Source organism: Stegostoma tigrinum, chromosome 46, assembly GCF_030684315.1.
Source record: "Stegostoma tigrinum isolate sSteTig4 chromosome 46, sSteTig4.hap1, whole genome shotgun sequence".
Lineage (NCBI taxonomy): Eukaryota > Metazoa > Chordata > Chondrichthyes > Orectolobiformes > Stegostomatidae > Stegostoma > Stegostoma tigrinum.
In genome coordinates, this window is record NC_081399.1 from 2,784,311 (window position 1) to 2,803,299 (window position 18,989).

At 43.3% G+C, this 18,989-nt stretch overlaps 1 protein-coding gene across 2 annotated transcripts in view; it reads right to left on the reverse strand.

The window, feature by feature from the left end:
• zfp91 (ZFP91 zinc finger protein, atypical E3 ubiquitin ligase) overlaps positions 1 to 18,989 on the reverse strand; it is a 51,874-nt gene that overhangs the window by 7,007 nt on the left and 25,878 nt on the right. For both annotated transcript variants that reach the window (XM_048525390.2, XM_048525391.2), the window contains 6 exons: positions 13,774 to 14,106; positions 8,005 to 8,062; positions 7,282 to 7,374; positions 5,804 to 5,884; positions 3,550 to 3,600; positions 3,250 to 3,328 (listed from right to left, as the gene is read on the reverse strand). In XM_048525390.2, the coding sequence (XP_048381347.2) occupies positions 3,250 to 3,328; positions 3,550 to 3,600; positions 5,804 to 5,884; positions 7,282 to 7,374; positions 8,005 to 8,062; positions 13,774 to 14,106 (695 nt within the window). The remainder of the gene's footprint in view (positions 1 to 3,249; positions 3,329 to 3,549; positions 3,601 to 5,803; positions 5,885 to 7,281; positions 7,375 to 8,004; positions 8,063 to 13,773; positions 14,107 to 18,989) is intronic.

Genomic DNA, 18,989 nt, shown 5'->3' on the forward strand with positions numbered 1-18,989 from the left:
TCAGGTCCGGGGGACTTACCAGCCTTTGGCTCCATTAGTTTCCACAGCACTTTTTTCTCAAGTCGTAGCTATTCTACTTATTTCCTGTCCCTTTTCTGCCTGTTGAACATTGAGAAACTTTGGAATGCTTCCCATTATGAAGCACAGTATTTACTCAACTTCTCTGCCATTCCTTGCACCCCATCACTATTTCCCCAATCTTCTTTAAGAGGCCCATATTCACTCCAGATGGCTGCCTATCTTGATTTTCCTTATAAGTTTACCTTCAAACTTTATCTTCGCCTTGATTATTCTTTTGGGTCATCACTTTGCTGGTTCTTAAAGCTTTCCCAACACTCCACCTTACCTCTGATCTTTGCCACATTTCATGTTTTCTCTTTCAATTTGATGCTCCTCTGATTAACTGCAGTTGAGTTATCCCCTTCTTAGAATCCTTCTTCCTCATTGGGATAGATCTTTGCTGTGAGCTATGAACTAATTTCTTAAATATGTTCTTGTTCCTTAAAGTCTTTGCTGTGTATCTCCTTTCCAAATCCACTCCAGCGACCCCTGCCCTTGTTCTTTTATAGCTACCTGTTTTTAAGCTTAGCACAGATGTTTCCAGCAAAAAAAGTTTCTCCCTCTCACACTAAATACTACATTCTATCATGTTATGGCCACTGTTTTCCGGGGGATCTTTTGGTCTGACTTCGTTTATTAAATCTGCCTCATCACACAACACCGGATCCCCGGATGGATCCACAACATATTGCTCAGGGAAACAGTCTCAAATCCACTCCATCGATTTATTGTTGTAGCTAACTCTGCCAATCTGCCTATAATAATCAACAGTATGATGTCTTTGTTTTACATGCCCTCGTTATTGTCCCAATATATTCTCTGTACAGCAATTCAATCGGGGATCTATAGATTATTTATAACGTATTCTACCCCTTATTATTTCTTCCGTACACCTACATGGATTTTATATTTCATATGAGTTTTCCCAATGCTCAGTCACCCAGAGATCATTTCAAATTCTTAACTTAGCTCCTAATGCTTCAAATTCCTTTTCTTCTAGCTCGAGCACCCTCCTGCCAGGCAGTCAACTCAACCGTCAATGGCAAGGGTTGCAAGAATAGAGTCATAGAACATGGAAACAGACCCTGCAGCCCAGCTTGTTGGTGCTGTCCAGGTTTCCCAAGCTAAACTAGCCCCATTTGCCTGTATTTGGCCCATATGCCGTTGAACCTTTCCTATTCACGTGCCTATTTAAATGTTGTTTAAAATGTTCTAATTGTGCCTGTCTCTACGACTTCTTCTGGCAGCTCGTTCCATATGCACACCACCCTGTGTGAAAAATTTGCCCCTTGGGCCCTTTTAAATATTTCCTTTCTCACCTTGAACCTATGCCCTCTACATAAAGGAGTCCCCTACCCTTGGCAAAAGACACTGGTTATTTACTTTATCTATGCCTCTCATGATTTCATAAATCTCACAAGCTCACCCCTTGGTCTCCAACACTCCAAGAAAAAAAGTCCCAGTCTCTCCTTACAACTCAAACCCTCAGTCCCGACAATACCTTTCTAAACTTTTTCTTCACCCTTTCTAGTTCAGTAACATCTTTCCAATAGCAGGGTGGCCAGAATTGAACACAGTATACTACAACTAGCCTCACCAATGTCTTATACAGCTGCATCATGACATCCCAACTCCTACACTCAATGCTCTAAGCGATGAAAACAATTGCAGAGGCCAGGGCTCTTCAATTGTCACCCTGGATCCTCAAGCCTGCCTCACCTGCAGTCACATCCTCCTGGCCCTGATCACAGGCCAATTTTGAATTACCTCGTGTGATGGTGCGACTGCCCTCTGAAGCAAAGTATCGAGGTAACTTTCTGCATCCGTGATGTAGGGTGATATCTGCAGCTTAGTTCTCAACTTGGATGTGAAGTTCAACAAGCTGCAAATACTTACGCCAGTTGTGATCACTTTCGATCACAATGGTGTCCAGTAGCTCCCATATGCTGTAGCAGCAACACAACAAAGTTGACATCACTATCCTTTGGGATTTAATTTGTAAATTAATTACTCTAGATTATCTGCCTTTTACATTTGATGACAATGATACTCTGATCTGTGTAAAACAAAGCCTTTAAAAATGATCAATGCCAATCCACAGCTTTGATCAAGTTTATGGCTCAAATCAGTCCGACAGACTGAGTGGGCTGTCTTGCAAATTCCTTGATTCAATCTTGCAACGCATAATGATCTATCCTGCTTCTTAATGTGAGATTTATAACACGTTGATTGTAATTCACCTGTTAATTCATATTTGTTGACTTAGGTTTTGGTTTAGCACTCAAAGTGAAATATTGCCCGTTGGTTTTCTCTTTCCTCAACAAGCTCTGAGCAGAAGTCCTTTGCCTGAAACAAAGACTCTGTCTCACTCTCCATGAATGCTGTCAGGCCTGCTAATACTTCCAGTGTGCTTGAACAATGTGAGCTTCAGCTACAAAGACGTGTTGGATAAGCTTGAGTTATTTTCTTTGGAGCAGAGAACCAGATCGAGATGTACAAGATTGAGAGGGAAATGGGCAATAGAAACATCTGTTCCTCTTAGTTGAAGGGTAAGTAACAAGGGCCACAATTTTAAGGTGAATGGCAGGAGGTTCAGAGGGGACTTGAGAATTTTTGTTTTCATCAAGAGGTTGGTGGGGGCTGGACTGTCTGGGAGGGGAGCTTGGGTGAGAAACCTGATTGTTTAAAAAAGGATTTTGGACAAGCACATGAAATCTTAATATTCAACATCACAGGCCTACTGCAGATTTGCTTTAGCTTTGATGGTAGAGGATGGGTTGAGGAGCTGTACTGTATGATTCTATGCTTTATTTTTAATCGTGCAGTTTACTCCTTTTATAGGCGCATGACTTTGCGGTTTAACCTCATTCTTGATGAGTGGGTGTGCACTTTAACTCGTCTCAGCCTGGGTGATGCAGAGGACTTGAATCTTGTTCTACATCCAAGTTTACGTCCAGTGCACAGTTTAATCTAATTCTAATTCTCAGTTACGCTGCACACTCTAATCCTACTACAAATCAGAATGGTGATTCTCAGTTTATTCCCATTCTCAATCAGAGCAGCACAGTTTCATTCTACTCAAGGTCAGAATGATGTTGGCATTCAATCTCTGCAGACGAAGGCAGTTGAAAGAAAGTTTTCTTTAAATAAGAAGAATGAAATGGGCCAACAGATTAAGTGTGCACTGACCTGCAAATACCTTGGATTGGCGAGGATGGTTCCACAACCTTCCATCTCACAGCGCACGTACTGGATAGGAGGCTTCTTCCTGAGGCAGAGGAGAGAGCAGTTAGATCAGGACATTCATTTGCGCCCTGCAGCTTCTGACAGAAAAATTTGGACTGCTCTTCCTTCTGCATTCTCCTCAACCTTCCCAGCCATTGTAACGAGAACAACCAGGTCGGTGATAAACTCCAACCAGTCTGACAGCTCCCCCATGTTAAAACCCACATAATCCAGTGATTTGCCAGTGACTGGCAACAGACTTACCGTTTTTTAGGTGGACGGGGTCCTCTATCTTCTTTGGGTCTTCGTGGCCTCCTGTCAAGGTGAAAAGGTAAGGTTTCAGCCACACAAACTAATTAACATCACTGCAATCTGACAGTACAGGAGCTTTCATCCCATCAATGGTGCTGCTGTCCAATTCATGCTCACTTTTCCTGCAAGCTTGCAAATTGCTCCTTTCCAAGGGATTCCCACTGCATTCTAGACTTTAATTTATCATGCCGCAAACTTTCTCCTTTACTTTTTTTTTGCCAGTTATTTAAAACCTATGGGCCTCTTGCCACAGTAAACCAGCTCATTCATTTACTACCAGAATACTTCATGACTCAAAGGAAAACAAACTCATCTTTGCCAATCTCTGCACCGTCAACATCTCCCATTTCTTTCAAGTGCAAAAGTTACAAAGTCACAGTTGTTGCCACAGCACTATACAGACAGAGAAAATGTTTGGGTGCTAAAGATCCGAGCAGTAAAGTCAGTGGAGAAGAACACTAGGAATATGCAGGAAATAAAGGATGAAGAATGTATCATTGAATCACAGAACACCTACAGTGTGGAAACAGGTCAATCTGCCCATCGAGATCACGCTGACCCACCAAAACGCATCCCACACAGACCCACACGCCTACCAGGTCCCTATAACCCTGCATTTCCCATGGCTAATTCACCTAGCCTGCACATCTTCGGGCACTATGAACAACTCAGCACGGCCAGTCACCTAACCCGCACATCTTCGGACTGTGGGAGAAAACCCATACAGAAACAGCAAGAACGAGTGGAATTCCACACAGACAGTCATCCGTGGGTGGATTTGAATCTGGGTCCCTGGTGCTGGGAAGCATCAGTGCTAATCACTGAGCCACCGAGTCACTCGTAAATGATAACAATGTAGACAAAAGTGAACAGTTAATCAACAGGTCCTAGAAAAGATAGTTGGTTTTGGGCTCACCTCAAGAATAGATATAATTTTGCAGCCTTATATACAGAAGCTTGGGACAGAGAACTGATTGAAGATAATAGACAGCGATGAAGGGGTTTTTCTCCCAAATTGGCAGGTTGTGACAAGTGGTATCCTTGAGCAATTTGTAAACCGACAAGTTTGAACAAAACCATAGGATTCAACCACCATGCCTCTACTGCAGTATAGTGCACAATCCTGGGGACCACTTTCAGAAAGTGTGAAGATTTATCAGATAATCATCAGAAATGGGGAACTCATGGTGTGTGGAGAAGCCCTCCAACAGAGAAGGTTAAAAATTTAATTTGTTTAATTAAGCATTGATAACTAAACAGAAACTGCTTCAGCTGGCACAAGGGTCAGCCACCAGACCATTTTAACCCTGAGCTCTTTTTTATTTATTCACGGAATGTGGGCATCACTGTATGCCTGGAGCCATATGTGGCCAGAGCAGGCAAAGATGACAAATTTCCCCTCAAGGATTTCACCTTGAAGGACACAAGTGAAGCAGTTGGCCTTTTTTTTAAAACAATTAACAATGATCACCACTAGACCCTTCATTCTACATTTTTACTGAATTCAAATCCCTCCCTGTACTGGAGTGAGATTCAAACCCAGGTCCCCAGAGTCTCTGGATTATTAATCTAGTGATAATACCATTGCATCCCCTTGAAAACTTAATCCAGAATCTCCACCTAACTCAAGCTCAACCATCTTCTACGCAAAGTTTATTTCGGAGCCTCACCAGGGCTTGACTAACATCAACCAAGGATGCATGCACGTGTATCTGGGTAGCCACGTTACAGGGGCTACAGCACAAGGGGACCCTGATGAAAGATAAAATGTGTTGGGGGTGTTGGCCGGGGGGGGGAGGAGAACGTCAGTCTTGACAACGCATACATACAGCACCACAGTTCTAGCACAACAGTCAAGAGCTGAAGTGTTTGCAAAAGCTTTGGCATCTATTTTTTATTTTTCTTTCAATGTCGCTGCATGTGCATCATTGTATGCTCCACATGTTGCCATGACTGCTTGATCAACTCTTTGCCTTTGCCAACTTGTGAATGCACTCCCCACTTGTCTGATTTTGCTTCCTTTCATCAGCAAATAATTGTTCCTGATGTCTGCACATTCAGTTGATGTGTGAACAGAACGGGGATGAGGAAGGTTAGATGAAAAAGTGGGGGGTCGGGCGTCACTGGAACCAGGTGTAGGAGCTGGGGTCACTCAGAGGGCAATAGATGGTAATGCTGCTCAGTCGATGAGGGCATTGACCTTTACCTCTTAGGAGGCTCCACCTGCTCCACCGTCTCCAGTTTCTCCTTCTCTTTACGTGGTTTCCGCCTTGGCTTCCCACGCTCCCTGAGAATTGGAACAAATTAGACGTTAGAGCTCTGAAAGAGAGTTCGCGCTTGAAGGTCCACAGTCCATGAACACTGCCAACATGATAAAATCATTGTGCAGTGACCAAGGATAGGGGAAAGATGTGTATGTGGCAAAGAGAAACAGGAGAAAAACACCATGAGATGTGCCTTTAAGAAGGATCTGTTCTGTCCTGTTTCTCTTCAAGTCAAGTGTTGTAAACCTAGTGCCGAGTGTCTGCTTCATGGAAAGCAGAGTAAACAGCTTGAGGATTTTAAAAATTAGACAAAAGAAGCACTAGTGGGTGGAGTCAGGCTCACACAGGACCCGGGTTTCAGGTTTTGCTTTCTGCTGTTGAAGTTGGGATTTTGGAGTTGCGGCTGCTGCAAAAAGCTTGGATTCTGTCTCTGCTGCTAGATTCATTCTTTCTACTTTTCCTTTCTCCTTGACTGGAGAAGATAACAAGTGAAGGAAATCTATTTTGCCAAATTTATCTTTGCCAAGGGTGTGTTCGTGGGATGCTCCTATATTGGAACAGTTGGTGAGTACCAGTAAAGTAATTTATTATTTTGTTGAGAGATAATAAGAACTGGCAATACTGGAGTCAGAGATAACACAGCGTGGAGCTGGAGAAACACAGGCCAGGAATCAGAGGAGCAGAAAACTTGATATTTTGGGTCAAGACCCCAGAAAAGATTTTTTTCTGAACAGTCCTGACCCAAAACATCAACTTTCCTGCTTTTCTGATGCTTGCTGGCCTGCTGTGTATCTCCAGCTCGACACTTACTTTGTTAAATCTTTTCAGAGTTAAAGTTATGCCAATTCCTTTATCTTTTGATTTTGTTTTAACTGGAGTGCAAGAACAAAATGTGTTTGCTTAAAGCCTAGTAGTTTGACCAATCAAATTACATCTGGAGCCTTACACTTGCTTTTAAATAAGATAGAAGTTAAGGTGTAGGTTATGTCCTTGATATACTTGGAGGACTTTGCTCTGATCCATTACAAAAACATTTAAAAAAGGAGAGATAGAGTGGAGGCTGTTAACATAAGGCAGAACAGCTGCTAAACTGGGCAGTAACGGAGGCAAGGTTGGCAGAAAGACAGGCAGAGGAAATGGATGACATCAGGGATGGGGGCAGAAGGGGCAGCACAGAGATCAGAGTGTCAAGTTTGCAGCTGAGACTGGAGGGAGGGACTGGATAGAAGTGTGTTGGGGTATGAAATTGGCCAAGTGGAGAAAAGGTAGAGCGGAACAGACCAATCAAGCCCATCAACTGTGGGAATGTTGGAAGGCAGCATTGAGATTCAAGACCAAAAGACAGAAGGAACAGGGTGGGTGGAACTGACTGGGTTGTCTAAAGGGTTTTGCTTTGCTCTCCAATGCCCGATCTGGTTACCTGTGTGGTGACGGCTCATACATTTCATCTTTGGGATCATCGTGGAATGGGATGTCATCGTCAGTTTCCACCAACTCTGGTTCCTCTTCCTCACTGTAAAAGTAGGAGGCACTAGTCAAAAGGTAGGAACAACACCCACTGCACTCACGATCGCAGAACTCCGTAATGACGCCCATCAATTCCCATCGAAATGCACGAAAAACAAAATTCACCACCCAGCATTGTCACTCCCCTAGACTAACCCACATCCCAGGTCCAATCCCTTCATAACACTCACATCCAAGCCCCCAATCCTCCATGTCTCCAGTCTAAGCCCCATGTTACCCCACACTCATGGTGTGAGCCCCACGTCAGCATTCTGTCTCCAATTCATGGTGTCCGTTATCTCATATCTGGTCACGTCTCCGAAATAAGCCATCCACTATCCCAAACATACCCTGAAATAATGCACCACTTCACCATCACAACAGTTGGAACCAAACCTCTCATCAGGATCAGACTAGGGAATGACTCCAACCATTGTTACATACCGTCCTTTACCAACTCCCAAGTTCAGTACCCCAAAATCTCCCTAAGCCGAACACTGTCGGACAGCAGATAATCTCCAACACCCTCAGGGGAGAGGGTCTATCATGGTGCTGTATTTAAGGGGAACTGGTTGGAAAATGCTCAAGGGTTGGGGAGTGGGAAGACTGAAGAGACAGGGCAGGGGCTGTCTCCTACCTGTTTTCCAATTCTGGCTCTCTGATGGAATTGGGGAGACCAGCAGCAGCAGCTAACCCTAGGTAGAGGAAAGAGGAGAAAAGTCAACTGGGGAAAAAAGGAAAATAAGAAAATAAGAAGAAATCAAATAAATAACACCAAGGTTATTTGCTTTGTCTTCGTGCCAGGGGAACATTACATCTCATCTTGGGCAATCACATCTGGGCATCAAATCTGCTGAAAGGCAGCAATTTTGTCAGTATTCCCACTAAATGACTGCACTGCTAACTGCTCTCACTCCTTCATTCACACCCGACAACTCAACCCCATCTTAAATAGCTCCATCTGAAGTACAGTCTGATACATGCAAGGAAATTCAGCAGTTAAGTGAGTTAATTTTCCACTTTGGAAGCTGCAAAACAGCACCATTTCAATAAAATTTCAGGCTCTATTTGGCTTGTAAAGGGTCTACAGTCCAAGTTGATGTCTTCTGTTCCCCGGTCTGTCAATTAAAAGAACTGAATGCTAGACATCTGCGATCTTGTTTTTCCTTTATTCATTTACAGGATGAGGGCATCGCTAGCTAGGGAGCATTTAGTGACCGTCCCTAATTGCCCAGAGGGCAGTTATATGTCAACCACAATGTTGAGAATCACATGCCAGCCAGACCAGGTAAGGACAACAGTTTCCTGTTGGAAACTGGCAGACATGCTGTACTTCGACTTCCAGAAGAAATCTGACAAGATGTTTCACAAAAGGTTAACTCATATTGTAACAGCCCACAACAGAGAGGCAGGATAATGGCATGGATCATGAAATTAGCTAATGGGCAGCAAACAACAAGGAGCTCTTTTTCAGGTTGATAACCTGAAACCACTGAGTGTCCACAGCCATCAGTGCTGAGACTACAACTGTTTATAATCTATATTAATGACTTGGAGGAAGGAAACTGGCACAGGGCACAAAAATAGGTGGAGAGGCATATTGCAAGAGGGATTCAAACAATTTACAGCGCTGTCGACAGGTTAAGGGAGGTGGGGAAATATAACAGTTTCATACAAAATTATAAGAAGTCTGTACAGAAAGGATCCACGTCCCTTGACGGAGGTCAAAATTCAAACGGCATTGATTTCTAATAATTGGAAGCAGGATTAAAGGAGAAGTTAATCAATAATGTGCAATTAGTTCAGTTACATTGCTAGTCAATGGTGACTCCTGAAATCTGAGCCTTGGTATTGGTGAAATTTTTTAAGTAAACAGTAAGGCAATCACAGAGAGTACGAAGCCCAGATTGGGTCGGGTGTCATCAAGGGCAAATCTAATCCTTGCCTGATTTTTGTTTAAAATTTGTTAAAAGATGTTGACTTTCTTCCAGGATTAAACCAGAATGTTATATAAGCTCTCTGACAACAGCTCTAACAAGACAGTGAACTAGTTTAAGCAGGTTTCTCTGCTTTAGCAAAGTTGAAGCACTAATTTCAAAATAATATAAATACAGGGGTAGAGGTCCTGTGGCACAACAACAGAATCCCTTCCTCTAGGCCAGAAGGTCAGAGTTCAAGTCCAACATGCTCTGGAAGTGTGTCTCAACGTGTTTAAACAAGTTGATTCAAAATACTTATAAATACAGGGGTTTCTCAGTGATTCTTGAGCTTGCTGAGTGTGAAAGCGGGAGTTAGGCGAGGAGCGGAGCTGCAAATTAATCAAAGAAATAATTAGCAGAAGAAAGTTGGCACTTGAGATGATGTGTCATGAGTATAGCATGTGGGAGTTCCTGGATCCACAGCAACCCAGGGTACTGTTTGCAAGAAATGGCTTAAGAAGCATTAGCTCAGAGACTTTAAGTTGGAAGCAGAGCTACAAATATTATGTTACATCAGGAAGGGAACAAGTCACCCAGTCACGGCATTCTAGAAGGCTGTCACACACCCTCAGGTTACCATCATCTCATTTATTCCATGATTACGTGCCTGTGAATTACAGGTAAGAGCGAGAGGAAATTGAACCCCAGCACTTACAGCTACCCAGCATCTTGCCTGGATGAGACGGAGGGTTATATTAGAACATAGAAAAGTACAGCACAGTACAGGCCGTTCGGGCCATAATGTTGTGTCGTGGAATATTCCTAATCCAAAAATAAAATAACCTAACCTACATTCCCCTCAATTCAGTGCAGTCCATGTGCATGCCCAGCAGTCACTTATATTGTGGAGCAGCACCATGGTACAGGGAGCAATTTAAGTGGGTCGAATGAAGGGGAAAGTGGTAGTGGGACAGTGAGAATCCAAAAAGCTCTACTGCCTGCCAGTGTCGGAGTTCAGAATATTGGCACATGATGATGGAGAGGAATGTCTATTGGGATAGCAAGCATCCAATCGTCATGATCCATGTAGAAATCAACCATAAATGAAAAAGTTGCTGCCTAGGCAGCATGAGGAGCTCGGCATCGAATTAACAAGCACGAACAAGCAAATTGAGAAGTTATCATTTCCGGGGGAAATGATGGCATATTGATGAGAATTGTGAGATCTGAATTTTTCAAATTCAAATTCAAATTCAAATTCAAATTCATTCATGTGATGAGGGCTTTGCTGGCCAGGCCAGCATTTAATGCCCATTCCCAAGTGCCCCAAAGGGCAGTTAAGTGTCAAACACATTGTTGTTGGCCTGGAGTTACACTTACACCAGGTGTGGTAGGATGGCAATTTCCTTCCCTGAAGCACATTACTGAACCAGATAGATTCTTGCAACAATCAACAACGGATTTGTGGTCGTCATTTGAGTCTTAATTCCAGATGTTAAAAAAATGAATTCAAATTCCACCATCCGCCATGGTGGGATTCAGATCTAGGTTTCTGGATTAACAAAATAAAAACCAAAAGAACTGCGGATGCTGTCAATCAGGAACAAAAACAAAGTTGCTGGAAAAGCTCAGCAGGTCTGGCAGCATCTGTGAAGGGAAAAATAGTTAACATTTTGGGTCCGGTGACCCTTTCTCGGGGTGGAGGAAGGGTCACGCGACCCAAAATGTTAACTGTTTTTTTTGGATGAGAGTTTGCTCACTGAGCTGGAAGGTTAGTTTTCAGACGTTTAGTCACCATTCTAGGTAACATCATCAGTGAGCCTCTGATGAAGCGCTGGTGTTATGTCCCGCTTTCTATTTATCTGTTTTGGTTTCCTTGGGTTGGTGATGTCATTTCCTGTTCTTTTTCTCAGAGGATGGTAGATTGGCTCCAAATCAATGTGTTTGTTGATGGAATTCCGGTTGGAATGCCATGCTTCTAGGAATTCTCGTGCATGTCTCTGTTTGGCTTGTCCTCGGATGGATGTGTTGTCCCAATTAAGGTGGTGTCCTTCCTCATCTGTATGTAAGGATACGAGTGATAGTGGGTCATGTCGTTTTGTGGCTAGTTGATGTTCATGTATCCTGGTGGCTAGCTTTCTGCCTGTTTGTCCAATGTAGTGTTTGTCACAGTTCTTGCAAGGTATTTTGTAGATGACGTTCGTTTTGCTTCTTGTCTGTATAGGGTATTTTAAGTTCATTAGCTGCTGTTTTAGTGTGTTGGTGGGTTTGTGGGCTACCCTGATGCCAAGAGGTCCGAGTAGTCTGGCAGTCATTTTGGAAATGTCTTTGATGTAGAGGAGAGTGGTTATGGTTTCTGGGCCCGTTTTGTCTGTTTGTTTGGGTTTGTTGCTGTTTTTTTTTCCCTTCACAAATGCTGCCAGACCTACTGAGCTTTTCGAGCAACTTTGCTTTTGTCTCTGGATTAACAATTCAATGACAATACCACTATGTCATTGTCTCCCCTAGTTAATTGATAAATCTAGAAACAAAAGCTAGAATCATTCATGGTAATGATGATCATTGATTAGTTTAAAAACTCAATTAAGACAGAGGGATTGGTCTTTGGACTGGAGACCTGTGACCAGTGGTGTACCACAAGGATTGGCGCTGGGTCCAGTGATTTTGTCAATTAGATAAATAATGTGGATGAGAGTGTGGATAGGAGGTATTGCTGGTAACTTCACAGATGACAAGGTTGGTGGAGAGCCAAGAAGGTTATCTCGGAGTACAATGAAGCATTGACCAGATGGGCCAATGGGCCAAGGAGTGGCAGACGAGTTTAATTTAGATAAACGTGAGATGCTGCATTTTGGAAAATCGAATCAGGGCAGGATGCATACACTTAAAGGTAAGGTCCCGGAGGGTGCAGCTGAACAGAAACTTTGGAGTGCGGGTTCATAGTTGCTTACAAGTGGAATCGCAGGAATACAGGGTAGTGAAGACAGCTTTTGGTATGTTAGCCTTTACTGATCAGTGCATTAAGCATCAGAGTTGGGAGGTCATGTTGCAGCTGTACAGGACATTTATTTGTCCTGTACCGCTTTTGAAACAGTGTGTTCAAGCCTGGTCTCCCAGTTATAGAAAATATGTAAAACTTGAAAGGGTTCAGAACAGATTTACAAAGATGTTGCCAGGGTGAAGGGTTTGAGTTATAGAAAGAGGCTGCATAGGTTGGGGCTATTTTCCCTGGAGTGTTGGAGCCTGAGGGATGACTTATAGAAGCTTATAAAATCATGAGGACTTGGATAGAGTGAACAGCCAATGTCTTTTCCCGGTTCAGTGGAGTCCAAAACTAGACGTCATAAGGTGAGAGGGGCAAGATTTAAAAGGAACCTAAGGGACAACTTTTTCACACAGAGGGTGGGATGTATGAAACAAGCTGCTAGAGGAAGTGGAGGTAGCTGGTACAATTCCATTTGAAAGGCATCTGGATGGGTACATGAATAGGAACGGTTTACAGGGATATGGATCAAAGGCTGGCAAACTGGACAGGATTAATCCAGGATATCTAGATGGCATGGACAAGTTGGACCCAAAGGTCTGTTTCCACTTCTTACGAATATGAGTCATTAATGTTCTCTAAGGAATCTGCTACCAGTATCCATATCTGACTAACCTACATGACTCCAAAATCATACTAAAGTGATCTATTCTAAACTGCCAAGACTCAACAGATCTCAACATATTCAAAAAAATTCAAGGGATGCCAAGATAGTGCAAGAAAATGGTGAAGTAGAACAACAGCCATGATTGCACTGCACGTTTTGAAGGGCTGAATCCCTGCTTACAGTGAAGCACAATGTCTGCTGTTCTGCATACTTCAGTCTGAGCCAGCCCAGCCTCTGGCCCATAACTTACATAAACTAGTCCCAGTTGCCTGCATTTGGCCCATATCCCTCTCAACCTTTCCCAGTCAAATTCCTGCCCAAATATCTTTTGGATGTTGGAACTGTAACGCCTCTACCACTTCCTCTAGTAGCTCATTCAATATGCACACTACCCTGTGTGGAATAAGTTGCTGACCTCACGACCCTTTTAAATCCTTCCTCTCTCACCTTAAATCTATGTCTTTTAGTTTTGAACTCCCCTACCCTAGGGAAAAGACCTTGGCTATTCACCTTATCTATGCCGCTCATGATTTTATAAACCTTCATAAGGTCACACCTCAACCTCCTATGCTCCAGTGAAAAAGAAAATCACAGTATATTCAGCCTCTCCTTATAACTCAAAGCATCTTGTCCCAGTAATACCCTAGTAAATTCTTTTCTGCATTCTTTCCAACTTAATAATTTAACATCCTTTGTATAGCGGGGTGACCAAAACTGTACACAGTACACCCAAACCAATATTATTAACAGCACAACATGACGTTCCAACTCTTATACTCAATGCTCTGACCAATGAAGGCAAGCGTGCCAAATGCCTTCATTACCAGCTGTACTCACCAGCCAGGGAGATACTCTCGTCCTTCTGGTCAGGGTCTGGCACCGACTCGCAAATGAGCTGCATTGTCTCTGTCTCCGCATCTGGCTGTGTATCAGCCGGACGTTCTCTGGACAGCTCCGGGCTGTTGACCATGTGTGTGTGGATTTCTGGGACAGTATATGCAGAGGGTGTGGCCTTCTCCCAGTAGTGGGACTCCCACTGGGGTTCCGACGTGGGGTCAGATTCTGGCTCTTCACACGTGCTCTTGGCCCTCCATCGCCCTCGGCTCAATTTAGTCTTCATCAAAACCACAGGGGCAGTCTTCAGCACTGGAAGGTCTGGCATAGGCTCAACTGAAATGAGCGAAGAGAAAGAGACAGGTTGTCAGAGAGTAACGGACTGAAGACGGAGAGGAGGGGGAAAAATATCACAGACAGGGAAACTGGGAGAAGATAGAGCTACTGAGAGGAAGAGACAGCAAAGGAAGCAGGAAGAACATGGTAGTGACAGAACAGAAGAGAAAGATGCAAAATGACAAATCTGAAGAGAGGAAGATCAAAAACACCAGCACGACAGGGGGCATGACTTTGGTTAAAAAAAACTGTTAAGACAGTAGAAAAGAGAGGAGGCAAATGGGGACAAGGAGTGAGATGGACAGATGAGGAGCAGGAGGAGATAGAGGAGTCTGCTTGACAGAGTGCACAATTACAAGTGAGAGAGAGAGAGACAGTGGAGGCGGGAAAGGGAAGAAGAGGAGAAAGAACAGAAGCAATCTACTTGCAATTAAGTTCACCAGGCTATTCAAAGCCTTTTCACAATTAATGAAGTCCTATAAAGTAGGCAAGGTGCTCAGCAAGTTTCCGCAAATAGTGGTGTGTTAATGGTCCAATACTTTTTTTTGAATCATGACTGAGGTAGAAGTATTGTCTCAGATACTGGGGATAATGCTGGCTTTCCTTGAACTAGTGCCAAGAAATTTTATATCCACCCAAATAGGCAGACCAAGCCTCCGTTTACTGCTTCGACAATGCAATACAGTTCTGCAGTGTCAAAAGTCACTTTTGTGCTCAAAGCTCAGAGTGGAACTTGAATACAGAACCACACAGTTTAGAGGTGAATGCTGACTACTGAGCCATAGCGGATATATCCAGAGAGAAGGGGGAGATGGACGGATAAATTACGCAGGAGTGTACGAGAGTGCAAAAGAGACAAGAACGAAGATATTGTGAGGGGAGGAAAGAATGCTAAACAAGGAAAGGGAGAGAGAAACAGAAGGGAGTGTTCGACAGTGTGAATGAGCGAGGGCATGCCAGACAGTTCTTCTCCATGACCCACTGGGAGCCAGAGTGCAGAGAAGGTCAAGGTAAACAGTGAGATGCAGCAGAATAAACAGTCAGTTTTATAGGGAGATCCGTGCTGGGTCGCTCTGCACTGCTTGCAATGACTTACTTGGCTGAGTGGTTGTTTTCTGAGCTGTAACGTTTGCTAAGTACTGCATCAGCTGAGAGGTACAGGGACTTACACTGAACTGCCGATAATGTTGCAGTAACAGCCTCAGTACTGCTGTTCTCCAATTCATCACTCATTACAGGAGGTGAAGCAACAGAAATTGCACCACCCTCTGGCCACATTACCAGGTTCCGTCGGACATTTCTGCTGACAGGTTTACAGATTTTTTTTTCCCTTTTAAAGACTGATAGTGTCTCTGATGTTTTGTTATGGGTCCTCTGCACCAGTTGAGCCGGAGACAATGACACATAGATAAAATATGTACAACCATACCTTAAAAAAAAAACCACGGTTGGCCATTCAGCCCCTGGATCGTAACCTCAAATCCATATTCCCACCTCCCCCCTTTGCTAATCAAAACATGTCTACCTCCTTACTAAAAACATTCAAGGACTCTGCTTTCATCTCATCTTCAGGAAAGCAGCTCCAAAGACTCAAGACCCTGAAAAACAGTGCCTCATCTCTGTATTAAATGGGCAATGTCTGATTTTTAAACGGTGACAACAAGCTCTAGTTCTTCGCATAAGAGGTAGTATTCATTTACGCTGACAACATCATGACTTTGGAAGCCTCCATTAAGTCATCTCCAATTTTTCGCTCCTAAGACAATTCCAGGTATCAGTTTGGCAAACTTTATCAGACTTGTATTAACACATATACATTATTCCTTAATTAAATGTTGCACAAATTTCTCAGTGGTGGCCTGTATAAATGAAGCAGATCACTTCTACTTTTGTATTCAATTCTATTAGTTTTCCGACTTACTTGCTGTACCTTCACACCAATCTTCTGTAATTCATACATGAGGACACCCAAATCCCTTTTTATCTCAGAGCTCTGCAACCCTCACCATTTAGTTAATTTTTATTTTGTTTTCCAATTGGACGGTTACATTTTCCGACATTACACTCCATTTGTCACACTTTTGCCCACTTACAAAATCCATGTAAAACATTTTGGAACTTTATGTCCTCCCCGTAACTTACTTTCAAATCTCAGCTGCATTTTGGCACACACAACTTGTGTCCTAGGCCACCAGGTCTGCGCTGACCATGATGCCACTCCAAACTACTCCCATCTGCCTGCACATGACCAATCCCTTCATTCCTTGCCAGTTCATGGGTTTGTCTGAATGCCTTTTTAATGTTACTATCATAGCCACTTCTACCATCTCCCCTAGCAGTGCAATCCAAGCACTAACTTCCTTAAAACTTTTCCCCCGTCACCTTAAACCTATGCCCCCTAGTATTTGACATTTCCAACCTGGGAAAGGGACTCTGACTATCCATGCCCCTCAATTTTACATAGTATCAGGTCGCACCTCAGCTTCCAACGCTGTAGCAAAAACAATCCAAGTTTGTCCAACGTTTCCTTATGGCTACTTTGTAACAATCCAAGCAACAGCCTGGTAAAACTCTTCTGCCTCTTGCCCAAAGCTCCTCTAACCTTCCTGTAGTTTGGTGAGGAATGCTATTCAGATGAAACATCAACAGCAGGTGGGACTTGAACCCAGGCCTTCTGCCTCAGAGACAGGAATGTTGCCACTGCACCAAAGCAGCCCTTAGATGTGGCATGTTATTAAATGCCTTCTGAAAATCTAAGCACAGTACATCCATAGCACACAGGTCCTTTCCAAAGAATGATCAAACATGATTTCCATTTCAGAGAGTCACATTGACTCTGCCTGATTGCATTATTCAAATTATCCAAGTGCCCTGCCATAACTCATTTCAGAACTGTTTTCAACAATTTCCCTCTGATAGATGTTAAAGTTACTGACCTATAGTTCCTGCTTTCTGTTTCCCTCACTTTTTGATTCAAAGGGCTGCATTTGCTATCTTCCAAGCTAATGGGACCATTCCAGTAATAAGGGAGCTTGGAAAATTAAAGCCAATGCACCAACAGTCTCACTAATCACTTCTTTTGAGACCCGAGGATGAAGCTCATTAGAATCCAGGCACTCATCAGCTCTCGCTTCTAGCAATTTGCCCAGTGATAGTCTTTGGTGACCTTAATTCACCCCCAGTTCTTTCTGGGTTTTTGCTGCTTCTGGGATGCTTTTATAATGAAGACCGATATAAAATACCCGTCCCATTCTTCTGCCATTTTCTTATTTTCCATTAAGTCTCAGCGTCTATCTTTGGAACTGACACTTTCCTTTAATATTTATAGGAAACTCTTACCATCCAACAGGGCTGCATGGTTACTCAGTGTTTAGCACTGCTGCCTCTCAGTGCCAGGGGCCCCAAGTTCAATTCCACTCAGATGAAAGTGTGTGGAGTTTGCACATTCTCCCTGTATCAACTTGAGCTTCCTCTGGGTTCAATCATTTACTCCCACAATCGAAAGTTGTGTAGGTCAGGTGGACTGTCCATGCTAAATTGTCCAGTGTCCAAGGACGTGCAGGTGAGGCGTATTAGCCACAGGAAATGCAGGGTTACAGAGGGAGGTCTGGGTGGGATGCCCAACTCACAGTCAGTGTGGACTGAACTAACAGAATGGTCTGTTTCCACACCGTAGGGGTTCTACCGTTCTGTTTTTATATTTCAGGCTAGCTTTTTTTATTGTACTCTAACGTTATTCCTCGTGATTTACATTTTATGCCACCGATCTTTGCACAATATACTATCTTAATCTGTCAGGACAGGAAAGTTCAGATGAGCCACATCATAATGGTTACAGCACAGGAGGTTGAATTGCTGCTTCAAGACTGCATTAGATCTCCGAAGGAGCAACTTACCAAGCAGCATTCACCTAGCTCCTCCTAATAGCTCTCCTTCCTCTAGAGTTGCAGAGGTTCACAGAGCTGTACAGCATGGAAAAAGACCCTTCAGTCCAAATTGTCCATGCTGACCAGATATCCTAAATTAATCTAGTCCCATTTGCAAGCATTTAGCTCATAGCCTTTTAAACCCTTCCTATTCAAATACCCATCCAGATAAATGCTTTAATCATATCAGCCTCCACCACTTCCTCCGGTACCTCATTTCATACACTTACTACCCTGTGTTAAAAAGGTGCTGCTTAGGTTACTTTTAAATAGTTTCCCTCTCACCTTAAATCTGTGCCCTCTAGTTTTGGACTCCCCTACCTTTGGAAAAGACCTTGACCATTCATCCTATACATGCCCCACAGAAAATACCCTCAGTCTATTCAACCTCTCTCTATAAGTCAAACCCTCCATCCCTGCCAACATACTTGTAAATCTTTTCTGAAACCTTTCAAGTTTCACCACATCCTTCCTACAGCAGGGAGGCCAGAATTGAATGCAGTATTCAAAAAGTGGTCTAACCAGTGTCCTAAACAGCTGCAAAGTGACCTCCCAACTTTTATTACTCTTTGCACTTACCAGTTAAGGCAAGTATATCAAATGTCTTCTTCACTATCGTAACTACCTGCAGCTCTACTTTCAAGGAACTTTGAACGTGCACTCCAAAATTTCTTTGTTCAGCAACATTTTCCAGCGTCTTACCATTAAATGCATACATCCCTGCCTTGATTTGCTTACCAAAATGCAGTACCTCACAATTATCCAAATTACATTCAATCTGCCACTTCCTAGCCCTTTGGGCTGTCTGGTCAAGATCCCGCTGTACTCTGAGATAACCTCTTGGCTGTCCACTACATGACCAATTTTGGTTTCATCTGCAAACTGACTAACCATGCCCTCTTTTTACAGATAGTAATCCAGTTCCCTCTTAGTTCCTCATCTGAACCTGCCTCCAAC